This window comes from Polyodon spathula, chromosome 7 (genome assembly GCF_017654505.1).
Source record: "Polyodon spathula isolate WHYD16114869_AA chromosome 7, ASM1765450v1, whole genome shotgun sequence".
NCBI classification, from domain to species: Eukaryota; Metazoa; Chordata; class Actinopteri; order Acipenseriformes; family Polyodontidae; genus Polyodon; species Polyodon spathula.
The window spans coordinates 47,552,739-47,578,800 of NC_054540.1; the positions used below are offsets into that span (position 1 = coordinate 47,552,739).

General features: G+C 37.5%; 2 protein-coding genes across 6 annotated transcripts in view; one reads left to right on the forward strand and one right to left on the reverse strand.

The window, feature by feature from the left end:
* Positions 1-744: 744 nt before the first annotated feature.
* LOC121318694 (tumor necrosis factor ligand superfamily member 10-like) lies at positions 745-16,927 on the forward strand. The gene is made up of 5 exons (XM_041255640.1): positions 745-1,063; positions 6,322-6,477; positions 9,196-9,232; positions 11,642-11,755; positions 12,480-16,927. The coding sequence occupies exons 1-5, from the start codon at positions 866-868 to the stop codon at positions 12,938-12,940; spliced, it is 966 nt and encodes a 321-aa protein (XP_041111574.1). The 5' UTR covers positions 745-865; the 3' UTR covers positions 12,941-16,927.
* Positions 16,928-19,371: 2,444 nt separating this feature from the next.
* The window catches only part of LOC121318693 (H(+)/Cl(-) exchange transporter 5-like), a 30,684-nt gene continuing 23,993 nt past the window's right edge, over positions 19,372-26,062 (reverse strand). For 3 of the 5 annotated variants that reach the window (XM_041255636.1, XM_041255634.1, XM_041255639.1), the window contains 2 exons: positions 24,089-24,305; positions 19,373-23,022 (listed from right to left, as the gene is read on the reverse strand). In XM_041255636.1, the coding sequence (XP_041111570.1) occupies positions 22,932-23,022; positions 24,089-24,305 (308 nt within the window). In that variant the 3' untranslated portion in view covers positions 19,373-22,931. Of the gene's footprint in view, positions 23,023-24,088; positions 24,306-26,062 lie in introns of all 5 variants that reach the window. The other 2 variants (XM_041255637.1, XM_041255638.1) reach the window with 1 other exon arrangement.

The window sequence follows — 26,062 nt, forward strand, 5'->3', positions numbered from 1 at the left end:
TTTAGTGTTCCCTGGTGAGAGAGCATACACACAGCTCGACAGTGCTGCCATCAGCTTCATTGTGTGGGTGCTGGGTGTTCCCAGTAAACCGGTAAATCATTTTCTTAATAAGGTCGAACGGGAATAAGAAGCCTGGAGGCAACGAGTTAATCCTTTATCGCCTGAGGTGTGTTCTGAACCTGTTAACCTATTCATGGGTTTAACTATGTTTTTTTTTTTTTTTTAAGTGTCTTACAGCATAAACATTCACTTAGTTTAAAACATTTAATAAGGTTCCATGAACTGTAAACTTGCTTTTATTATTCAGAATGGAACAGTCTTTGAAAACATTCACTTAAACCTCTTTTGCGACAGGACCCTTTATTTGAAACCTATATTTTCATATGAATTTGCTTTTTTACTACTTACTTATTTGAATGTGTTGGTGAAAAAAAACAAAAAACAAAAAAACAATTGAGACAATTCAGTTCAGGTGTTGTGTGTGTAGGGCTACAGGGCTGGTATACATCATTTTATATTTCTATAGAATTTTATAATGAACATTACTCTATATAGTTCTACTGTAGACATATTTGTATAGATAATTATTGGTATGTATTTTCAAAATATTTATTTATTTTTAAATAGTTGTCTAACAATGTGACTCTAACCTTGGTGCTGGAAAGGGTTAACTACAGCTCATTAATTTGAAACGTGCTCGCTTGTTAGCAGTAACGCAGTAAACGAACTGGCGCTAGTCTGAGATATAACACGGCAAAGTCCTCCCATAAAAAGCACTCTGGCAAAACTTTTTAGCAGGAAGCTGCTTCCTTCAGTGAGTAACCAGGGTCAAACGGTACTGGATGTGTGTACTACGAGGAATGCCATGGCTAACCAGAACAACCAGGATTACTCTAGATCCAACAGCAACGACTCAAAAACGTACATGGTCATCCCGGCTGCCAAGCAAGGGAATAATACATCTTCAAAGCTATGGGTCGCCATGGTGGTCATTGTCGTGATTGCGCTACAGATTGCGTGTACCACGGCGCTGTTCGTTTACTTCAACATGTCGATTTCACAGGTAAGATATTGACATGTTGCTCTTTACTTAATATGCAAGTGCAGCAACACACAGTAGCTGTGCTCAGGCAGGCGAGTCTTTCCAAACACCGCTGACTGTACGAATTGGCACAGGTTCACCACCGTTGTGTTTTTCCAAACTGATTTATTTTTTAGCTGTTCCTTTACAACAAAGCAAAGTACAGTAGGCTAATGCGGTAGGGCGCAGACTACTGCAAAAATAACTGCGTTAAAAAAAGTGAACTACACTGTACAGTATTGTAATACTGGAGTTCCCTTGATTTAAAATCGTATTGCTAATTAACATCTAATTTAATGGTATTTTGAAAAGTGAATAATAATAATAATAATAATAATATATAATAATAATAATAATAATATATTTAACACTTTAGTTATGCCTATTATTGGCTAACGAGGGGCGCGCTTGTTCTGGGAATGCAGTAACTGCGCTGATGTCAATTTGAAAATAAATAATAATCGATTATCAGGCAGTAAACATTTGGGCAAATAAAAACAGGGTTGAGATAGACAGCTGGTAGAACTAAAGTGATGCCAGGAACAAAACGTGTCATTGTAAATCAAAATAGGAATAAACTACACAATTCTGTAAAGCCTAACTAAAATGTTTAAAAGATAAGCGAGGGCACTATTATTATCTCTCCACAATCCCTCGGTCTCCCTACACCCCATCTCTCCCTCTTTGCGTCGACTGGTCATGCCTTCCCTCCACTCCATCCTGCAGTTTAAACAGTCACATAACTGAGAACAGGTAATATTTTGAGCTATATCTAGAGAACTGCCTATTCATATGTGATGAAACTTAGTATGTGGGCATTGAGTATCAAGGTTATGGGGCTCAGTGCACAGATGTTTTAAGGACTGTTTTTACAAATTGATTGCATAACATTTCGAGCAATATTTTCAGCTACGGTGGGTTACAAGTTTATTAATGTGTTCAAAACATAGGTTAACCAAAACAAATGTTTGTAAACACTTAAATAAACATAGGGAATATGAGGACCTACTTTATTCATAAGTTCTGGCTTGTGACTGGGGTATTGAAGGTTATGTCTTAGGAAATGATCCTGTAAATGTCTGTCTATTTTACAATTGTTTTCTGTATCATGTCATGCAATTACAATGGATGTAATGTAGTGTATGGTATCATATGAATCTAGCTGTGATCACTACATTCAAGCATGGTTTGTGATTGGTCAAGCTAATAAAGGATATCATTTGGGTTCAATCTTTACATTCCCTTTTTTTTTTCTTTACAATAAGCTCTTCTGCAGAAGTTCAAACACGTAGATCTCTGGTTCTGTGATGCTATGAATGCCTTGATGTGCTTAGCTTGGGTCCAAGTGAATCATTTTAGATGTTATTCTAAAATAAAATGCAGAGCTGCAATTAAACAGCCAGTAGGACATTCTTGTGTAATGACATCTTTCTGTTGGTCTCAGATGTGATTGAAAGGCTGGCCAAAGCCTAGTTTATCCCTGAGGTGAAATAAGATGTTTTTTTTTTTTTTTTAAGTTGTGTATATTTCTAACCTTTTCACATGGTAACTGACTCAAACTGACTGCAATAAAGTTTGTCTAAACCTGCCAGTTAGAAATGTTGCTTTGCATTATTAATTTGAGTCCACAGCAGTGATGTACTTATATTCTGTAGAAGGAGAGGCACTGGCTGCAGTCAGACAGTGCTCAGGCATCATGGGAGCTTCCCCCCCTCTGGGAGCGCACCTCAGTCCTGGGCCTCTCGCAAGCAGGCTGCCAGCATTGTGTCAAGCTCTGCGGGTGTGCAGCAGATTAACGGCCCATTTCACATCATGGATTTAACCCAAGAGTGAGCCTGCTGTTACACCCAACCTCCTCCACCCCTACACACAGCAAAGACAGCCTGTGTGAAACCAGTTCAGATTACAAGTGAAATGAGCCTGGTGGTCTTTATGTAAAAAGCATCCCCCTGTATCCACTGAGACCATCTAGGAGGGAAGGAAGGCTCTACACAAAAAATATGTAAATGTTATTGGCTCCTTAACATAAATACATTGTCAGAAAAAGTAATTAAAGACTAGTGTTGCATTTCTTTGGTGTTGTAAGGGAACATGTTTGGTTTTGCTTCCTGTAAGCATTGTTTTACTTATTCATTTTAATATACAGGTTCTTAAGACATTATTAAAATAATTAAGCAACTATTGATTACTTCTTGCAACTCTGAGATGAAAAAATAAACAGTGTTTGTCATAATAATACTAGGTATTCAGTATATATCTATTCTGGACATAGTAACATAGTGCGATAGTAAATGCATCACTTTCCACACTATTGTTTTACTATGTCCTTTTCTTGTGTGTCACCTTTAGATTAGTTTCATTTCATAAGAAGGAAAAAACGGCAGGTAACAAAATGAAAGCTATAACTTTTATTTCTCCTATCTCATCTTGTTCTTTTGCCCCTAGCAGATATCTTGAAAAGACTTCATAAACTAAATCCCTGCTCAAGGCACTGACTCCTACCGGAACTAAAACACTTTGCTACACAGTCTGTAGAACATTGTAGGGCTGATTTTCACACAAACGTCCAAATGTGACATGAGTTTAATTGTACAAACCTAGACTTGTTACCTCCTGAGGTCTATCCAGTTTGGCTCAGATGTGACTGCTCAGATTGAAACCTGGATCAGCCCAAACAGCTGATACCGTGCACTACCACACTTCCACCTACTGACTACGTTTTTCTGTGCCGCCCTATATGATAATGCTTTGTGTAAGTCTGTGACCCTCGCTTGTAAAAGTTTACCATAGTTAAAGCATAGCAAAGTGGAATAAATCACAGTGAACATGTGGTAAAGAATTGGAAGCATTGTAAAGCCCAGAGAGGTATGGAACAGCATGTTAAAAAGACAGCAAACCATGGTAAATGTAAATAAATAGTATATAACCACAGGGAAACTAGAAAAATGACATTGCAAATGAACTGTGGTCACATTTTGCAAGGGCTGCCCCTGCAGCTATCACACCCAAAAGTGATCAAAGTCTAGTCATGTTCATGAGTCACCTACTAAGAATAAGAAGGAATAGACAATAACAGCACTAGGCAACTGCTGACTGCTATTTGAATGAGACCTATTGAACTATTAGCCTTCTGTTCATAATATTAGAAGAAACAAAGTTTGATGTCGTATCAAAAACATTACTTAATATTAACAACATTGTTTTATTTATGAAATACCAATAATGATTATCTGAATATGATGTCTGAAGCATTCATTCCATTTCAGTACAATTCAAACATTAAGACAGAAGTTCATTTACAGCCAAAATTACTCCACTAAAAAAGGGAAGCAGTTCAGCTCCACTGTACAGAAACCGCTGTGCAGGATGGTGAACATCTGTATGAGTAGAAGTGTTTTCTAATTATTGTCATCCTTTAGTCCATTTCATTGAAAAGAGGGAAAAGGTTGAAGAGAACTCTTAAGTGGCAGGTGATCATTTGTGATGTCACCGTTTTGAATTGTCTTTGCAGTTGAATGGAAATCCGAGAGGTGCCTCTGGTAAGACTTTTTAAAGCAGGTGTATTCTCCATGTCAGCACGGTTAAAACTAAAAGTGGGACACTTGATGTCATGTTCAGTTTTTCTGTGATGTGGAATGCAGAAGGCGAAACGTGCATCCTGATTGGTTGAAAAATCCTGAGCAATCTATAATCTATAACATAATGCCTTTTTGTAAGAAAGATATAAATTACAGGACCATTTAAAAATTGTTTTCAGACTGGAATGGGTTTGTTACATTTTTTCATTGACTTGAAAACTTGTGCGTGTCTTATTTACTCACCTACAGAATGCAGCCTATATGGTAGTCTCCATATTTAATGGCCTGTTACCAGTGTATTACAGACTTACATTTTCTTTTTAAATTAGAGCATCAGTAAAATAAAATACAATAAGTTAATGTTATACTTAACAAATAAAAAATCATGAAAAAACAATCTCATATTCATGTACTTTGGATAACTACAAATCTATTGTTATTGAAAACACTTGAGACACCATGAATTCTGAAGATCAGCTTACATACTGGCAGCCTAAAACAAGATAAATGTTTTTGATTTATACTTAACACGAAGCAAAGCAGCCTTAAAACAAAGATTTCTGGAAGCCATCTTGCTTAGTTTTACGATTGTGACCAAAACTGTAAGACAAAAAAAAAAAAAAAAAAAAAAACCCTCAATAAAACAGAAAACTAGCTAATACATTTCCTTTTTTAAAGTTACAGCTTGACTACGGCACCGCATTCCACAAATGTCTTATCTTTCACTTTCCAGTTCCTGCGTGTGTTTCCACTAAACTACAGAACGTTGCCAGCCTTTAAGAGCTGTTTTGGCACAGTGGATGACTGTTGCCTTCGTTTGTGCTTGTCTTGACTAAAGTTATAACCACATTCATGAGCATGTAAATACATTGGGTCGCCCACTCATCATTTATCCAAATTCACAAAGTTAATATTCAGCCTACAAGGAGTCTGCACTGAAAGGAATCTAAACTGAAAATCCTGCACACACTAGGCACTTTTTTCATATATGTTAATGCAATGTAATGAGAAAATAGATCATATTTTTTCATTTACTTATTTTGAATAGCATGCCCAATTATTTTACCACCATTTTTCTCCCCAATTCTGCATGTCCAATAATGTTCCCTCAACCCACAACAGCACGGGTGAACTGGAGATCAGTGAGGTCCTCCAATCCCTTGACCAAGTTCCAGTGCCTGACTGTATAACTCCCCCTGCACACCACTCGTCATAGGGATCTTGTTGCCTTTTTTACTTTGCAACGTGGCAGGCTTCTTTAAATTGCTGGTGTTTCCTCTCTGGCAAAGACAAATGCATTTCTCTGTATTTGAAGTATTATGGATTTTTTTCTTACTACTGCATCTTATAAAGCTCTTTGTGATGGTGGTCCGCTGTGAAAGATGCTATATAAAATAAAGATTGATTGATTGATAAACTCTTGTGGTGCTGTGGTGGTTCATACATATCAATAAATAGTTTTCTCATCAAAATGTTTGTCTACATTTTATAAAATGTTTCTTTTTATTCCTACTGTGGGATCTAAAAAGTCCAAAATAACAAAAACTATATAAAGAAAGAGGTTCCCTATAATTGTATATGAATAAAAAGTTCAGCTTTAAGTATGAATGAAACTGCACTTTTGTAGTACAAAATAAGACTTAAACATGTTGTCTTTTGCAGACAAAAAACCAAGGTGTGACTGAGGAGCTTAAGTGCCTGAAACTCCTGAACAAGCTAGAAGATACAATCGCTGGAGGACAGATCCCAGAGGAAGTGAGGGTGTTCATGGAGCCCTGCATGAAAGTGGCAGACAGTATCAAGTCCTACATATCCAAGGTTACCAACCAGGATTTTCTAGATTTCATAGACTTCATGGTGAAGCTGCTTGTTCAAGTTTCCCTTCCTTTAGGTCATACACTCCTGTTCTGTGCTCCATAAAGGAAATGTTGCAGTGGGGTCCTCTTACCTGAAACACAGGCTGTGGAGAGTTACTGCCAATAAAGTGAAATTAGTCAAGAAAAAAGACCAGCAAGACAAAAAGGAGTGTTCTAATGAGAGAACATTTTATAAAACTGAAATACCCATGATACAATATTTTCATCTATGTACACAACATGTTCCAAACCTCCAGCATCCATGCAGTACTTCAGCTGCATCTGGTCTGAACTTGAAAGCTGTTGGTTTCCATCAGTTCATTTCAAATGGCCCGTCAGGTTTGTGTGCTCGCGTCATTGTTGTGAAGTGTGTGTTACAGTGGTTAGCCTGGCGTGGAAGTTCCTGTCTTTGATCCCTGGTCAGTATTGGTTTAGGGGGATGCAAATTATAACAGAAATGGAGGGCAAGCTGCTTTCCTGTACAGAGGGTAGTTGCATCCACTTGATTGGAGCCAGGGGTATGAGAGCGATGTCTGCATGGTTCCATCAGCCCTAGTGGAGAGGATACAGCCATCCCAGGAGGCTGTGAACCAGCATATGAGTAGATGAATGGAATGCCGGTCTTTTTATTAGATTGTCTTTAGAAAAGTCTGATTTATACAAACTAGTGTCTGTAAAATTCTCAAATCTTCTGCAATCAGTTGATTGGCACTTTGGTGCTTTTTTTTCTTGGTGTTTCAATTGTGCATCCAAGTATTTATTTATTTTGTATTATTAATTAATTTTAATACCTTGTGTCACAACAATCTTCAGTATTACATATGTTCAATGTTGGGCAGTAACACATTACTATAATCTGATTCCACGTCTCAGTAACTGTAATGGTTCATTTTTTCTGACAGGCAGAGAAACGTGGTGACAAATAACATTTTATGTAGTTACAGTTAGTTTCATTAAAAGAAGTGCATACCTTGGAAATCCTGAAAGTGATTCAACAGTGCAAGTGAAACCTTACATATCACACAAACATGTGTTTCATATCATCCTGCTCAGTGGAGAGAACTAGTGTGTTTGATAAGTGGCTCTTCAAAGAACATTTCAAGCAGCAGCCTGACCAAAAAATACCTATGTAAAATGTGTCTGAGAAGTAGCTATTTGTAACTGATACTAACTAGTTACATTTTCCTAGTAATAAGTTACTGTAACTAGTTACAAGTTTAAGTAACTTGTAACTGTAATAGATTGCTTTTTGAAAGTACTGGTTTGACATGAGGAGTCAGCAAGGGGTTTAAACTGTTAAGAATTTGATTTGGCTTTTTCTTCAATCATTGAAAATCTGGAGCCAGCACTTCATTTTTTTATTTGTGAATTGCAGAATTCAAGTAGGGGTGCTATTTTCATAACAAATGAATGTAAGGGTGAGCTGATTTACACAAAAGTGTGCATACTGTCTAGATCTATTTCACATGTCTATTGTTCGTTCTTATAGATGATAGCTGGCATTTTCTCAGTCAGTCTGCAGGGGCTAAGGATAATGGTCTGAATTGTGTGGGGCAGGTTTGGCGTGTGTGTGTTCCTGCAGGCCCTGCTACATGAATAAACAAAGACTGGCCCTTGTTATCTGGAACAAAAATATTTATCTCTTTATAGGTCAACATAGCTTGGAGTCCTTTATTCTTGCGTTTTGAATTGATTGTTTTAACAATCCATTCTTTGTTGGGGATTGATCACATTAAAAACAGATTTCTTGGACACAATTCTAGTTTTCCATTATGTAGTTCAGTCAGCCTCAAACAATTCAAATATTTATACAAGGTCAAAGACACATTTTTCATGCTAACTTCCTTGTATCCTGCATGTATGATTGGAATTTAAACTCCTGTAAAAGGAAGATTACCTGTGTTTTAGATGCAATTGCATTGTAATTGAGAAATGTTTTGTAATATCAGTAATAGATGGAATAAATACATTAGAGGGCTTGGGCTTATAAAAGCTTACTGTATTATACTGTGGTAAAATCCTAGGAAAATGTAGTAAAGCAAAGTGAAATTACGGTATAGCACAGGTAAGCGTTTCTCTCGGGTAAATGTAAAAACAGCGTGCAGAATTACTGCGGTAAACTTTGACATTGGTTAGTTAAAGGAATACTTCATACTCTGAATATGATTCATACTGTTTTTTGATCAGTTGTCTCATTTATTACAGTTTTGCACTCATTGGTGTTTGGGATGTTTATTAAAATCACCAGCATAGTTTAATGTTAGGTCTGTCTGAACATGCCTGGATAGTATAACAAAAGAATACAAATGACACTATGAGTTAGTCTGAGATTTTCCATTGCAAATCTTTATTAAACGTACTGCTTCTGGAGGGCAGTAAATTACTGGTGCACACCCCTAGTGGTCATGTTATACTGGCCTCATTATAGAAATCCCACCTCGTTCACTGTAAACGCCAACTATCCAACAAATAAATTATGTTTAAGAACATGTATTATGAGATAATAAATAGATAAAAAAAAAATGTTTTGCAAATTCCAAGGGTTTAAAGTACTCATTTAAGAGCACTCGCTCCTTTTAAATGTGTTTTTTCTTATTCAGGTATCTCCGATAATGCTCACAGTTTTATAGCTTGTGTGTAAAGATTACATGTGTAAGTAAAGGTTACTGTTGTCTTTCAGGTTACTGAAAATGTCATCAGGAGACATGTACTTCAAGGTAAGCACTTGTTAGCATGCTTGTCATTCTGAAATCTAGAAAGCTGTATTGGATGCAGGGTTAGGCGTGAGGGATGTCACGGTATGCCGGTTTTACGGTAAACCGTGGTATAAACTGCCAGTTTATGTTCGGTGATCCACTGGGTTCGTCAGAACTAACGAACACTGACATCAAGTTCTGAAAACTGCCATGCATGAGACTATCCGAATAGGCTGTTTAATATAAACCGCCATACTAAACAGCGATGTGGTGACATCAAACCAGAAGAAAACACACAGCACTGTGAGTGATATGGTAAATGCGCTTGCTTGCGCCGGTTTATTGTAAAATAAAAAGGGTGAACGAAACAAACAAAACACAGGACACGGCACTGGTAGCCAAAACAAAGAGGTGAAACAAAACGGATTAACACTTAAACAGTGGACTAACAGACGAACAAACACTGGGAGTCAAAACGTTCTATTAACGTTATTTTACTTTGTTTACTCTCCTTCTCCACACCCGTTCTCCACTCACCGAACACACAACCCTGAGTGAATGAAAACATGCTGCTTTTATGCAGCTGTACCGAGACTCGATCGCTAATCAATCATTCAATTGGAGTCTCTGTACAACTGCACGTGAATTAATAGTGCAATTCTCCGTGCTCACATATTACAACATTTTACCTGCATGTGAAGTGCTGTGCAATCCTCGTGCCTAAATACAAATATACATTTTAAACGCTTGTGCGCATAACCCATGTTATATCCCGTGTACCAACTACAATATAACCACATTAACACACCACATGCAACATATAACACCGAAATACACACAGGGGCGGGGCATCATTGCCACAGATTGTCAGTAAATGAAACACACATACAAATATCAGCAAGAACAAGGCAGTGGCACTAGACAGTCCCCTAGAGCAGTGGTTCTCAACCCTGGTCCTGGGGGAACACAGCCCTGCTGGTTTGGGGGCAAGGTTAAAGAGCAACTTGGATTGGAATCTTTTGGATTCACCTTGTATATCATTATCTGTTTTCAGTCGTCACATATCAGTGAACCGATGTGTAACTATTAACCCCCCCCCCCCCAGCAAAACTATGCCCCAAGTGGATGTAAGAAATACTTCATATAATTGAAGTGGTACCATATCCACTAGAGGCAGAGTGTCGCAGGGGACAGATTAATGATTACACTTCAGTGTACCGGGTTTAATTATAAAGACATTATTGCAGGACACAGGATTGTTTTCAACTTTGATTTTTAAAAAGTCCCCAGGATGTGAAGCGAAGTGATTCTAAACCGTAAGGAGAATACATTAGTAAAGATAACTATGATATTTCAGAACTGGATCTACTTGCTCTTCAGGACTACCAATCTCATTAATAAATCAGTAGAAACAGTCAAATATAAGTATGTCAACAAACTTTCAAATGAAACTAGGAATCCAGCTTTGGTTGGAAAATAAGTGTCCATGCTCAGTTTTGGCTGGTGTTGTGTGCTTGGCATGAACACAGTCCGATTTTATAATGCTTTAGCAAACTGTACAAACCACCCCTAGAAGAGAAAAGCCAGAACTGGAGATAACATTCTCAATGCTTGAGATAATGTTTCAGAACTAGTTCAACATGTAGCTTCATATGTTTATTCCAAAGCTCCTCTGTGTACACATCATTTGATTAAAAATAATGAAAAAAGCATGCTTTTGTGTTTTGCAATTAAGCCGTTTTTAACAGGGTTTCTTTCTCTTTGAATTAATACCTTAATTAAAACATGTCAAAGGGAATTACTTGGAGACTCCGAGTATCTGCACAGCCCTATCATGAGTAATTAAACTGCTCCTACTGGGGTGCTAAATTCCGTTTAATTTAATAAACATTGAAACTTTTAAAAATATAGTTTAAATGTTCAAATAAAAACATTTTGAAAGACGCTGTGTAAGGGGGGGTAGTACGCGTCCCCCTCTGTGCGTCTCGACAGCAGGAGAAAACAGGAATTCGGCCATCTTGGGGAAGTGCGTTACCTGCAAGGGCTCCAAGGATTTTAAAATAAATAGCTTTCTATAAATTACAGCATACACAGTGCCGAGAAGAAGTTTGTGAACCCCTTAGGATTTTCACATTTCACGTATTTCAAATCTAAAATGTTATTAGATCTTAATCCAAGTCCTAATAATAGATAAAGATAACCTGATTAAACAAATGACATAAAATATGATGGTAAAGCATACCTCTTTGCGCTTTGGGGTGTGTGTGGGAATCCCCAGTTGCTAATGCAGCCTTGAGATTCCCCCAGAGGGTTTAGTAATGAGGGCAGAGCTGTTTGAGAAGTCCAACCTTAAGGAAGTGAAAAGTTCTGACTGTCAGTGTTTCTTTGGAGGTGTTTCCTTACTGGAGTTGTGTCTGTCCTGTTTTCTAGAAGCAAGAAACATTCCAAGGAGTTTCAACACATCGGATGCTCAGTTTGTGAGCGAAGTCACCCAAAGACCTTCCGCACACCTTTCTCTGAGGGACGTCAGCCATCGACCACACGGTGAGACCAACGAGTTGAAATTGTGATATCTGCTTTAATGCAAAGAAGATTCTCAAGTCTTATCACTTATTTAACTGTTGATATGTAAGTCAAATCCAAATAAATATTGTCCCAGTCAGTTCACCACCTTTTCCTGATGAAAAAGGTGTCTGAAATGGCTTCACAGTGAACACAAACCAGAAAGCCGCTATTGGCTTGCACTCTGTATTAAAACTCCAAACAACACTTTTTTCTGACTTAATGCCTTCATTGTCAAAGGAGGTTTGGATGAGGTTGTGTAATGCACTGGTAAGACCATTCTGGTCACCAAGTTACCACCACGTTGGCCTTGGAGAGTCTAACAAAGAGAAACCAGTCTAATCCAAGGGATTAAAGAAATGAGCTACGAGTACAGGGGGAGGGAATGGAATTTATTTAACACAGAACAAAGGATTAGGGGAAACTTTGACTGAAGTCTGAAATCTTAAAAGGAGTTGACAAAGTTTATCCTAGCAGAACCAAAACCAGGACCGGAGAACACCGTTAGAAATTAAGTGGAAGTAGACTTAGAACAGAGTGAAGGAGACACTTCATCGCACAGAGGGTGGTGAGGTATGGAATGGGTTACTTCGTCATGCTGTTGAGGCTGAATCATCAGGGATCCTTTAAGACCCAACAAGTTTTTCAATGTCTCCTCTCCCTCATGCTCCCAACTCTGCTTACCTTTCCTCCTCATTTTGTCCAGATGAATCCCAGAGCAATGACTTGCACCAGTCTTGCCGTCACCCCATCAGAACCTGGGACACTGGCAGCTTCGGATCGCACATCCACAACATGAGCCTGAGCGAGGGGTGGCTGAAAGTGCCCCGGGATGGCCGCTACTACCTGTACTCTCAGGTCTACTTCCGCTACCCCTTGGACTCCTCCCTGGACCCCCACAACGCAGCCCCGGAGAGCCACAGCAGCCACCAGCTCGTCCAGTGCATCTACAAGAAGACGTCCTACCTGAAGCCCATCCTGCTGCTGAAAGGCGTGGGCACCAAGTGCTGGGCGGAAGACGTAGAGTACGCCCTTCACTCTGTCTACCAGGGAGGACTGTTTGAGCTGAGATCAGGCGACGAGGTCTTTGTGTCAGTGTCCTCCGTGCCCATGGTCTACACTGACGAAACCTCCAGCTATTTCGGGGCCTTCCGACTTGACCTGTGATCGTGACGGATCGTAATTGCAGGTGCATGGATCCTGTGGAGGTTATTAATGTGAATGGAAGAGAGGGAGAACCATTCTTATGAATTTATTTTATTTTTCTGAATTTTGCATGTATTCAGAAGAAACTTTAAATCTAGTCCTGTTTACTGTGCGGACATAAACAGCTTTTTAAGAAAAGCAAATCTAGTTGATAACCCTGGCATGGATAAGAAAGCAAGTCAATTCTTCTTACCATTCCAAGGTCACCACTATAAATGAGAACCCGTTGGCCTGACCTGATTCAATTGGAATTCATAAACAGTATACATTTGGTGGAAAATGTCCCACAGTTCCTGCTGCTTCTCATATATCATATGTTTTGACTTGTTCCGTTTTAAGATGGTAAATGGGATCTAATGATTAGCTTCCTGCTTGCCTGAGCTTGAATGTAGCTTTCTTCATTAGTCAAGGGATTTGAAAAATCTTCAATGGATTATCAGGCAAGGTAAAGATACACTACACAGTTTGGCACAGTAGTTACAAAGCAAAGGACAAACTACCAGAACATACTAGTTTGGAAGCTCTTGCATCACAACTGACCCACTCATTGAACCAGATTCTGATTGGCTCCCACCCCAACCATCAAGGGGAGCAAAAGCAGGAACTCGATTGATACCTGGAATGTGGACTCCTTACCTTTCCATAAACCCTAGCCTAGAATAATCCAAGTACTGAAAAGAAAAAAAACTGTTGGTTCAGCAGGTTGGTTGGGAATGTGGGAGAATACTACGCCTTCACCCTTTTGATTTTAATCTATTAAGACCTCGTCGTATATAATAAATACATTGAAAATGAATTGATTTATAATTCAGATATAGTTTATTTGGCCTGACATTAAATATATAGTAACTGTATTGTGGACTATTTTCATATTCAGTTTGTTTTGAATAATGAATTTTAAGGATCAGCAAATATGTTTTAGATATATTTAATAGGTTTGATATATAATATGAAAAATTTTCAAAGAAATGAGTGACGATAAATCCATTACAGCCCTATGCATTTATCAGGGAGCTAATGCTTGTTATTAAGACCTGCAACTAAAGTTAGAAAATCAAAAGATTAAGACCTTGCTGCAAAATGGAATAATTGTGCACATGCACACAATGTGTGCCAAAGGATTTGGTCGGGACTTGAAGATTTTCTTCCAGCTGTAATTTTCTGAGAGCAGACAGGAACATTCTCATGTTGGCATCAGCAGGTGCCAGAAACCCCCTTCTGAGCTATTTTTTGCACGGCGAAGCGAATCTCTTCTCAGATTCGAAAGCCTAACTTAAAACTTTTGTCTTTGTTAGTTTTATAAACATATAATGATTTGGTTCTAGATGGTTTGGAATTTGTGGCTCTTTTTGTGGCATTTGTGGAATGTATCTGTACCTTGCCTTGCTGGTGCTACAATTGACATTTACAATTTTAAAAATCTGTTTTATTTGTAACAGTACTTCACCTCATCAGTCATTCTACAGTTACAGTGATAGGGGACAATGCACAACTCCTGTGGAAAATCTGATTACTGTAACAAAATTAGTTTAGTAAATCAGACTGCACCCAGAAAGGAAACAATGTAAAAGTGATATAAATTGGATTGGATTTCTGTGTGACCCCGAAACATGCAGCTTATGTTCTTTTATAACAAGAGAAAAAAAAAAAAATCGATATGCTTTAAGTTTTAGAGAAAAAGTTGTTTTTTTTTCCTTAGAAGAAGAATGGTGCCGTGTACAGAGAACAAATATATTTTCAGTTTTACTTTTGTATTTAAACTTAGGAATGCCTGTCCTGTAAGGTAACTTTGGTTGTTTTTGGAGGTTGAAGATTTTACACCTTACACATTTTCTGTCCACTAATTATATATATTATACTTTTTTTTTGTTGTTTTGTTTTTGCACATTAATGGAATGTTTGCCATCTCGTACACTTCTGTACATACTATATCACAGAAAGTAGTGTTTTTTTGGAAAGGTTATTATACAGTCTCTGTTTGCATTTATCTTTGAAAACTGTGCAATATCAACAGGTATATTTTATTTGAAAACTTAAAGTTCATATCTCAATTTTAGAAATACTAAAAAAAGCATAATACATTCAAATGACAAATGTTTCTTTTCAGTGTCTTCAGAATTGAATTGTCTGTCACTGTATTTATTACATTTTTGTTCGTATTTCAAAATCCCACGCTGGTGAGTATTTAACAGTTAGGGATGAATTCCTTTTCAGAACTGTTGGTGCACAGTGTTACTGTCATCATTTTGATTAGGTGTGAGTGGAAATCGTTGTTTTGGAGTTGGGTTGAAATACACTGGTGGGAGGATTGTCATTAGCGCCAGTGCTTACCGGGTAGCTCTGTTACTGATATACTGTGGTAAAGTGCTTTAAATTCTTGTTTAAACTGTAAATAGTATGAAACTCCTCATACGTTCATACAATTGTATCTATGTGCACGCCTTAAGAGTCTCTCGCAAATGTGAATTGACCCAGTTTTTTTTAAAAATGCATTGTTGCCATGTAGCTGCCTTTTAGTTTTATAAATTCAAAGAAAGCACCTTCAAAGCCTGTCGAACAAAACAAGAAGTCTGATAAGTGTTAGAAAAACCTAAATAACATGGTAACAAACCATTGAACTGCCATCACTGAAATGCAAACTGCTCCACTTATTGGGTGTACTGTACCTGTAAGAAGTGTTGGCTGTCACAAGAGGCTCTTTGGCCCTTTCCAGCACACTATTTGCCCCGGGACATTACATCGAATGAGCCCCCCCGTGTTTTAGCTTCACTTGTTAATGTATGCAATAACATTCACAGTATGAATTGTTGCAGAGAAAGAAAAAAAACAGATTAAAATATGTAGGCATACCAGTTCTTGATGTGAACAAGGTGCTCATTGGGAATTTGTGAATTTGAGTCTGACTGGTAGGACAGCATACTTCTCATCACGAAGATCATATGTTGACATGCAAAGACAGCTTGAATATAATGGGGATGTTTGGTAGATTTTAATGCATTCTTGAAGTATGACTAATTCTTTTTTAAAGAATACACAAACTAACATCTGGTTTGGATGAAATAGAGTGCCGTGTGTTAATGTGACCATTTGCTGGGGGTTCATAGTGGATAATTAAAAAGGCCTAACTCTTCTGCAAAAAGATGGTATTTCAGCTTTAAGATCTGAACATAATGTACACATTATTTCAGTGTAGCATACACACCACTGTGTCAATGGATTAGAACTGACAATATGAAAGAAAAGCATTGCATTAGTATTAACAATTAAATCACTAAGTTGATGGGATCACCGGCTGTCACTGTCTATCTTCATCAGCTTTCTTATTGGTCTTCTGTACAGCATGATTAAGCGCTTGTAAAAATAACTCTCCTTTATTGATGACTAACCATGATTAAAAGACATTACTGAGGAATTGAATTGTATTATTGTTCTATAACTTGTAAAACAGCAATTCTATGTTTTATTTCAATTTTTAAAAAAATTAATTCTGCTTTTGAGCAATTGTATGTTTTACCGACTAGTGAGAACAGATTAGTTCAGAGTTTTTACTGTTTTAATAGATTTTTTAAAAAAAATTTAAATTAGTAGTTTTTAATATTACAAATCAGTAAATTAAACAATGTTGTGGAAATGCTAGGCATTTAGTGAAATGAGCCTCTGCTGAATCATTTCATATCCTGATTTTCAGGATGTGCACCTGTAGCACTTACTTTTTCATAAATTTGAGGACCAAATTAAGTTCTCATCAGTCTTATATTCATCTCAATTATAATTTACATGAGGCACTATTAATGTTTCATTGGTCTTTTACTGTGTTATGTAGAAATTTGCAATACCTCTAGAAATGCACAATGTTTAGGGACCACTTATTGATTGTGAATGTATGTGTCTGTGATAGGGCACTTTTTCACTTGTATATTTTCTGTAAAATAAAACCACGATTCCTTTGATGAAATGTCTTATTTAGAACATCTTCAATGCTGTTCTTTATGTAGCAAGCATCCAGTGATGCTGTTATTAAGACCTGATCTTGACTCTCTAGATTTTATTTCTTTTAACAAAACTGAATGAACTTGTTTAACACCAAGATACCGGGGACAAAATAAAGGTCAAGTGTGTATTACCTATAATCATGGGAACAATGAAGAAACACATGCGGACTGGATTTTGAATGATCCGATATAATATTTAAAGTTTCATCAAAATGTGACTAGCGTTCTCAAGGTATGTAGTAAAACTTCAAAGTAAAATTAATTTGTTAGTGATAATTGACAAACACCTACACAAGGTGTGCTACATGCAAAACCAGCACACACTCATTGCACTAAACTGAAATATTAAGACACATAACTCTCTGGTATAGGAGTGTGAGCTCAAAACTTGTTTCACCAGCGAAGACATTGAAAGACCTGTAGTTCCTACTGGGCAACACGGTGGCGTGGTGGTTCGCACTGCTGTCTCACAGCACCAGGGTCCTAGGTTCTATTCCCTGTGTCTGTGTGGGAATTTTTGCCATCTGTGTGACTGTTTGTTTGTGTGTGGTGCCCAGTGATTGACTTGCATGTAGTACTGCCTTGCTCCCTGTGTCTGCTGGGTTAGGCTCTAGCTCACCACGATTGATGGATGTAGTTCTAATGGCTCACCTGGTAAAGGCACGGTCACACTGGGAATCCTGCAGTTGCAGATCTTCACTGAGGATTCCACAGGAAGCGTTGTATTGGCTCTGGTGCTCTGTGGGTTAGGGAGACAAAACTGGCAGGGAAGGTTTCTTCTCATGCACTCAAGTGGACACTACTGGCCAGGTACCTGGTGAGCTCAAAGCAGACATCTGCAGCCCTGGCTTTTTTTTAAACTTCTTTATTTGTTAGGGACAATTTTTAACATTCATGACAAGTCACAAGATGTATTGTACCCAAACCTAGCTATAAGCTAATTTACATCATAAGTCCCTGGGCTTGTGAGAACCCCCAATTCTATATTATATAGAATCTTAACAAATACTTACTACAGAATTTTTCTACCTTTTAACTTAAATGTTATTGCATGGTTGAAGTTGCAATTGAAATATGTATTTCAAGTTTTAAAACACCTTCAATATGTCTTTTTTTGTTTTGTTTTAATGGGAATCATTATTTGTTTGGGAAATCAAATGCAACTGGTATACAACAGCTGTCTTTAAACTGAGAAAGAGTTTCATTTTCCTAGAAAGCGCATTTGTTGGTAGGACAGCATCATTTCTGGCTCAGTTATGTTAATGTGGCTCATTCTGCTCAGAGACTCCTATGCACCTCTTGATGAAGTTCAACTCCCTGTCTCAGAGGAAGAGCTGGAAGCTGGGTGTGTCTTGCTAGCTGTTGGCAATTGTTAGCTTTTCCTGAATGCATAAACACTGTTATTTTTCCTACTGAACTTAACAGAACCTAAAAAAAAAAAAAAAAAAAATTAAAAACTAAAAAGTAATGACAACAATAAGAGAATTTGATCCAAGTATTCCTTCCAACAGTTGCTTAAAAGACTTTGCATACAGAGAATTGCAGGCAATGTCTATTGAACCCAGTTTACTTTATCACTGGGTTAAAGAGTGAGGGTTATTTTGTGTTTATGAATATTCTTACTGAAACAAAGTTTATCACAATGGGATAAGTAGTTCTCTTGAAAGGTAAATGTGTGGCATACCTGCAGACATGTGCCTCCATATATATCCCAGATTCTCAAATAATTTAAGATAAATAATGTCCTTTCCAAGTTTCGTCGCAGTTGCAAGTGTCCACAAGTATTGACACCGTCAAATAATTTCAATGTGATTCCCTTGAGGAGCATGCAATATTCACTGTGACTAAATATTATAAAACTGGGTGAAAACATCAAAGTTCTTGTTCAATAGCCCAGACTTTCTCCAGTCACCAATAATTGGGTGTAATGATCAAGACTTTACTTGGTCCCCAAGTGGCTCACCTGGTAAAAGCCCGGTCACGTGGCGTGCAGGGCAAGTCATAGTCAAGGGAGAGCAGGCTTGCATCCTGGCTATGCAAAGTTCACAGTCTATGCTGGGGATTCCATAAGGAGTGTTGCAATTGATCTGTTGCTCCTGTGGATTAGGGATGCAAAACTGGCATTGTGCTACAGTGGACCTTAAATGACCAGGCACGTGGTGAGCTTGCCTTTTGTCCATGAGGTGCCAGTAGCTTGCTGAAATCTGCTCTCGAGCCCCTGGGTTTAGAGGCAATTGGCTTGGTCAAGGGATTGGAGGACGGCCACTGACATTCAGTTCTCCTGAGCTGTTGAATTGACTTTATTTAACATATCAATTTTCATTTAAAATTGGTATGAACAGTAATAAAAGATCTGTATCAAAGTGATGTCACTGAAACATAGTTATGTAGTTTATTTTATTAATACTGCAACTATCTATGTCTATAGTGTTTCAGATTTTAACTACCTGTAACAGAAAATAAGAAAGAAAAGCAAGTCCTAAAGAGTTATTGCAAGTTTTTTTTTTTTTTAATACATTGAAAAGGTGATTAGGTTAGGGTCTTTAATTATGCCTTCTTAGTCACATTCATGCACAGAGGATGCAATACTGTATATTACAATGGAATGTTACAACACACATTTGCATTGGATTTTTAACATATACACAAAAATAATCAATATGTGAACACAAATTAGGTTTATAAGTGTTACATTATACCTGGACATAGATAATAAACAGAAACATAATATTACAAAGTACTTCAAAAATGCCACTTTCTCTCCCATGACGAACATGATTAAATATAGGATGAACTGGCCTCAAACCTAAACACAATGATCTTGCTGGCACATCTGAGTTAAATAAGAACATAAGAACATGTACAAATGAGAGGAGGCTGTACAGCTCATCTATACTCATCAGTTACCGATTCATCTCAGAACTTTGTCAAGTTGGATCTTAAAAGTATCTAAAGCCAAGTCTATGGAATAAAGAAAGATTTTTTTCTTTTACATATCTGTCAAAAGGAATCAAAATGTTACTGTTTAATAGCTTGTTTTGGTAACACTTAGAGATTCCAACATATACTTTGTGTTATCAAAGTTTTACAGGCCATGTAGTCTTATCTTTTGTGTAACCAGATATTACTTGTCCTATAAACTCTAACAGGGAAGGATCCCTTACCGTTGCTGTAAAAAAAAAAAAAGGGGGCAAAAGAACAAAATCTTTCAAATAGGATTTCATTGTTTTGTTGTGGTTTTCTTTTTTATGAGGTTTACATTCCGAGTTGCTTTGTTGCTTCAGAGTTTATTAGGGATACACAAATGTAAACAAAGGCTCTGAGTGGATTGTCACCCAGACGTTCGTCATCCCTTGAAAATGGACTGTTGACTGTTGTGAGAAGACCTTTCATTAAAATAATTTACATTCATTTGAAGAACTGAAGGTTTTTGATTTACGGAGACAACACAATTTATAAAGCAAAAGAAGTTTAAATAGGCAACAAATGTCCCATAACAATGTTTAATCAAATTGCTGTTGGATGGTGTTCAGAATATGCTTTAATTATCCCAACCAGTCAGAGACCAAAACTCATGAAAAAATATGTCACTCTGATCTGATACACCCAAGAGCTTATCACAAGTTTTATAACAGGATAAGTTGTTCTCAAGATAGAGCTTCAGTGTGATATATACTGGTGCCTCCACTATATCCCCATCACCAATGCTAATCACAATCCCAGAGGGATAATACAACTCTTCACTTGAGCAACAAAAACACCACTCAGAACCATTATAATAGGGTCAAGAAAGGACAAAACAAAATACAATAAACAGCATCTTCTCATTTAGAACAGGTATTCATTTAATAAATAATGATTCATCCAGACCACTCAGTCTTGATCAATGGAATGATTCCATGAATTTTCAGCCTATAAATTCTGATACAGCCCTAATATTTAAAAACATGTTTTTGAACCATCCTGGGAAAAAAACAAAACAAAACTGTTGTGGTAATTGAACCTGGTTACCTTCAGGTTCATGGCGTTTATAAGACTTGCTCAATTGTACAACAAAAACACGCATTGTACCTGTAGTTAAGACAAAGTAGTGATAAAAATATATTGGTCTGACATAAGGGTGAGTTGTGCACCATAAACAATGTCCCTGAATGAGTGAAAGTAACTCCGGCAGTAGCATGGATTTCCTATGGTGCATAACTCACTTTAATGCAAATCTTGTTTTTTTATATAGACTAAAATCACTGCACATACAAAAATCAAGGAACACATCTCTATCTCTTTCTTTCTGTGTCGTTATGGACTTCCTTATTTTGAAGAAAAGTGTTTAAAGTCCTTAGAAAACAGCTTGTTGTCACTACACATTACCAAACATACTCTGCAAGGAAGTTGGAGGTTTAAACTTGCTAGAACATCTCAATATACACCTGGAAAGGACAACACACACACACACACACACACACACACACACACACACATATATATATATGTAGGGGATAACACAATCCTGGGAATGATCTGCACATTTTGATATTCCTCAGACTGTATCCTAGCTGACTATTACTTAATAAATTCAAGTCAACATCCCTGCAAATAATGTGTGTGGATACTCCTGCTGAGAGTGATGTTGTCATTGTGTATTGTGTATAATCAGATGGAGAGCTCCTTAACAAGGGAATTAGCAGGAGAGTTAGGAAAGAGTTTTTTTACAGTGTAGTGACATGCAACAGATCCAGGCAGCTGGCTATGCCTGCAGTTATAAACTCACGCAGGCTCTGCCTTTGTTCTGGCAGTGGAGGCGTGTTGGACCACATCTCTCACTTATTTGTTTTGATTTTGCTTTTGCCAGAAATCCCCCAGCATGAAGTGAAAATATGCTTCATTATAATAACAATACAGTAGAACCCTTTTAAGACAATGTCCCCAGTACCAAATGCATATTTTAATGTAAATGCTTACTCGGTACTGGGAACCAGCTTGGTTTGTAGACAAGTATTTACTGTTACCACTATTAATACATCTTTGCTGCTGGATCTGGGCTTAAATTTAAAGCCTTTAAAAAGCATTTCTCATTAATATATCATTGTTCTCTCAATCCCCTTATTATTTTACATTTTGTAGACTTTGACTCTGGTAATAATTTATTCTGCCACTAGTACATTACCTGCTTGTGCAACTGTTATTAGGACAGTAGCGCTACACTCACAGTCTCAGAGAGAATCAGACTATTTTACATTAGTTTATTCTGCTTATCAAAACCATTGTATAATTAGTTTTCCTTCTTCGGTGTCAAATAGATCAATTAATATTATACATGGAGGGAGGGATCACAGTTTAGTTTCTTGATTTATGAAACTGCTCTGCACTGTGCAGCTTGTGAAAGACTAATGCTGAACCCTGAAGCACTCTCAGAAATTGCACAACATTCAGACAAAACCCACCTGTGCTAGTGCATGCCACCAAGAAACCAGGTCTAACAGATGAAACAGAGACACACACAAACACTTTCATACCAGCACGGTCCTGCAAAGTTTAACCAGAGATGCTTTTCCTTGTCAGTATCGAGTCCCAGAATCATCCTGCTGCAGTCAATTCTGCAATATATACTGGATTTGTATGTCCCTTCATTGTTTACATTCATTAGAGGGAATCGGCAGTGCCAGACCCTAATTTACTGTACAGCTCCGACCCTTTCAAGTTGATATGTTAAGGACAGGACAGAGATCTTGCAGCAATGAATGTCATGTCCAGTCAGGTTCCTATTCAGGCTCGACTGCAGCACAATGGCTAGTGTGGGTCCCCTGTACAGCTGACACTGCGTTTGATTCGACAAAGAAACCCAGGTGAAAAGAGACTCCCACAGATAAAGTAGTGCAATTAATCTGAACAGTTTGTATGAAAAGAAGCTAACAGGAGTATCCCGTCATCCTGGGTGCAGTCACAGTGAAGGGGAGGCTACTTCAGTTGAAAAGAATGGAGTCTGGGTCCTGATTCACTACCTGGGCCATGTGTTTTAATATGTCCTTTTTCGTGATAATTCCCAGAAGGCGGCTGAAAGGAAGCAGACATTTTTTAAATTAAAAATAAGGTCTATATACATACGTTCTTGCAAAATTGATGCACATATTTCATTACCAAGACAAAGTAAGTCACCATGGCCTTAAACTACAGTATGTAAAATAACAGCTCATAACAAATGGACAACCAGTTTACTAAAGAATACAACAGGCTGATCCCAAGAGAACTTCACTAGAGTAGCTAATAAGCCCAGAAACTTTCACAGTACAGCATGTGGCATGATTACTAAAGAACAAGCAAAGTTTAATCAAATTGAGAACCGATGTTAGCCCCTCTTCCTTGTATTCAAGTGTTAATTCCTTTAATCTGTCCCAGTCACTACAAACTGTATACTGCACAATTATTAAGTGTATCTATGTGCAAAGAGGTTCTTAAGATGCGAGTAGCAATGTCAAATTTGAAAATGAAAGATAATTAGTCCAGCAGATAAACCATCTGTCAGCATTGAAAGATTTGTCTAAACACACAGTATGTCTACTGGTCTATTTCATATTCCATCAAAAAAAAGTGTTACATTGGTGAAAATAGTCCACTGCAATTATTTTAGACACAGATTCACCAGTTTAGTTATTTATCTCAAAACATTTGCAATTCAACTGATATTCATTCAAAATGTGATTGCCAAATATCACCGACAACATAAAAAATGTACGTATGTCACAAATCTCAGGAATTAATTACAAAAAAAGTGTTGACAGCTACCAGTCATGCAAATTAACTCGAAACGCTGACATTTCAATTCCAGTGTTTTAGTTTGTAAGAAATGTTCTAAAAACAAGTTATGAATACTGGTTTTCAAAGTGACTGACTTTCAGAGAGGAAAACAAGCAACTGACTAACAAATCCACAGTTAAGACACATTCACAGTTCTCTGTGTGCTCAACTTTATTTGCTCGCTTACCCCAAAGACTTGGAGTAGAAGAGGTTATGAAACTATAGAGCAATTAGAACCCCTCATAGGAATGCAGTTTCACAGATGTTTCTACCTTGTAAAGCTTGATTATCACCCCAGTCACAGAGCCCCTGGGCTGCCTCTTACCCATTGTGAGTGACCAGACACTGGCGCAGGCCCAGCTTGCGGAAGATGTCCACCACAATCTCCATGGCCGTGTGGTCGGTGACAGTGAAGGGACTCAGGTCCATGACTTTGCGCAGTTTGAGTGTCGCTGGGCTGCTGGGAGGCTGTGGTGGAATGTGCTCTGTGAAGTAAATATCTGAAGAGCTAACAACACCATCCTGCCTCTTTCGAGCATTTTCTGTAAAGAGAAAGATAGAGAAAAAGCTCACTCTATATACAGTACTTCTGTAAACAAACCTGCATTGTGATGGAACTTGCAGAGATCAAAGGACTGGTTCTGTACGATTTTCTGTAAAACATCTTATAGTCCCTCGTACCTGAAACAAATGTCCTGCGTGCTTGAGAGTTTTACTAACAAGATCAATTTAAACGCGATTGTAATTCTAGAGAAATGTTAGTGTAGAACTTGTTGTGCTATAAAATGAACAATTCATGCTCTATTTTACATTTACTAGCAATAGCTGGAATGAAACACTACTCTAGTATCTTGTAAAAGCACTTTGTGATGGTGGTCCACTATGAAAGGTGCTATATAAAAATTATTATTATTATTATTATTATATTATTATTATTATTATTATTATTATTATTATTATTATTATTATTATTCTCCTCTTTGTCTCTCTTTTAGCTGCCTGGGGACTACCCAGTGGAAGTTATGCAGAAACCAACAAGTTCACATTTCACACTTGCAAATATATAAAGATCCATCAACAAATTTTTATTTTAAACTACAAAGATAAAACAAAGAAAATAATAGTAATCATTATTTTATAAAATAGACACAAATGCCTTGTAAAGCTAAAGTTGTACTCGCAATCATTGCAAAAGCCATTTCCTAATTTCGTTGATTTTAAAACATGATAAAAATGAGAATCTCTCTTACTCCACTCATTTTATAAAAGGAACAATCAATACTGAGTCGGTGTACAGCTATGCTAACAAAGGTATAAGAGCCTGCCTCAGCCTACTTGCTCAGCTCACTGCTCAGAGACAGTACTTGACCCAATCAGAGATTTATTAAATAATTAAAAAAACAAAACTAGAAATGGGAGTTTGTGAACTGGGGGCATAATGAAAGGGGCCTGGCATATCACATTGAAAGGATACGTGAACAATATCTGTATCATCGATATGTAATGGTTAAACAATGTGAAATTAGCAATGCATTTAGCTTCACTGGTGCTTAACTACAGACAGCTTCAGTTTTTTTCAGCAGAGGCAATGTTGTTTCAGTGAACCACCTAGTCAGGCCCTACAGGCCACTTCTTAAATTATTATTTGTCAAACATTAATACGCTTAAGAGGCTCACTTGCATGTTAGAAGTTTCATTTTTAAAACTAAGCAAAGAGCCCTTTTTTATTGTAAACAGTGGCTTTACTACGTATGTGGTATGGTGTCTTTAAATACTGGTGTACATAACACAGCTGATGGACTGCAGATCATTTATATATAATATACCGATGAACAAAATGCAGATCATCTGGTTTAAAAGCCTTTTGGCAATAAAGGCTTTAATGTAACTTGGCAGTAGCAAAGCAAAAAAGTTTAAGACACCACCTCAGTCAAGTGAACAACAAACAGGAATGTGTGGACGCCAGGGCACAGGAAGGGGGTGAATACCAAGCTGGAGGTGCATGGCGTGGAAAGGACCGGTTCTGTGCAGCTCTTATTGTAAATAACTGTGATGGTTTAGAGCCAGACTGAGCTTCAATGGATAATAAGATTGAACTGGAACATGATGCACAGAACCACACCTTTTTCTTTTAGACAGAAGCCTTACCTGATCTTCAAAAAAAGCATTTTACCATAGTCACAGCTAAATAAATGTATCGCCTTTATGCACATATTGCCCTCAGGCTTCCAAAACCTACTTTGCGTTTTAAATTTACATGAGTCATAATAAACAGGATTTAGACTGTATAAGAAGTGCA

Coding starts and splice junctions, on each gene's coding strand:
- LOC121318694 (XM_041255640.1), top strand. CDS start 866: ATGGCTAACCAGAACAACCAGGATTACTCTAGATCCAACAGCAACGAC. Junction 1,064..6,321: donor TCAACATGTCGATTTCACAG/GTAAGATATTGA, acceptor TGTCTTTTGCAG/ACAAAAAACCAAGGTGTGAC. Junction 6,478..9,195: donor TCAAGTCCTACATATCCAAG/GTTACCAACCAG, acceptor GTTGTCTTTCAG/GTTACTGAAAATGTCATCAG.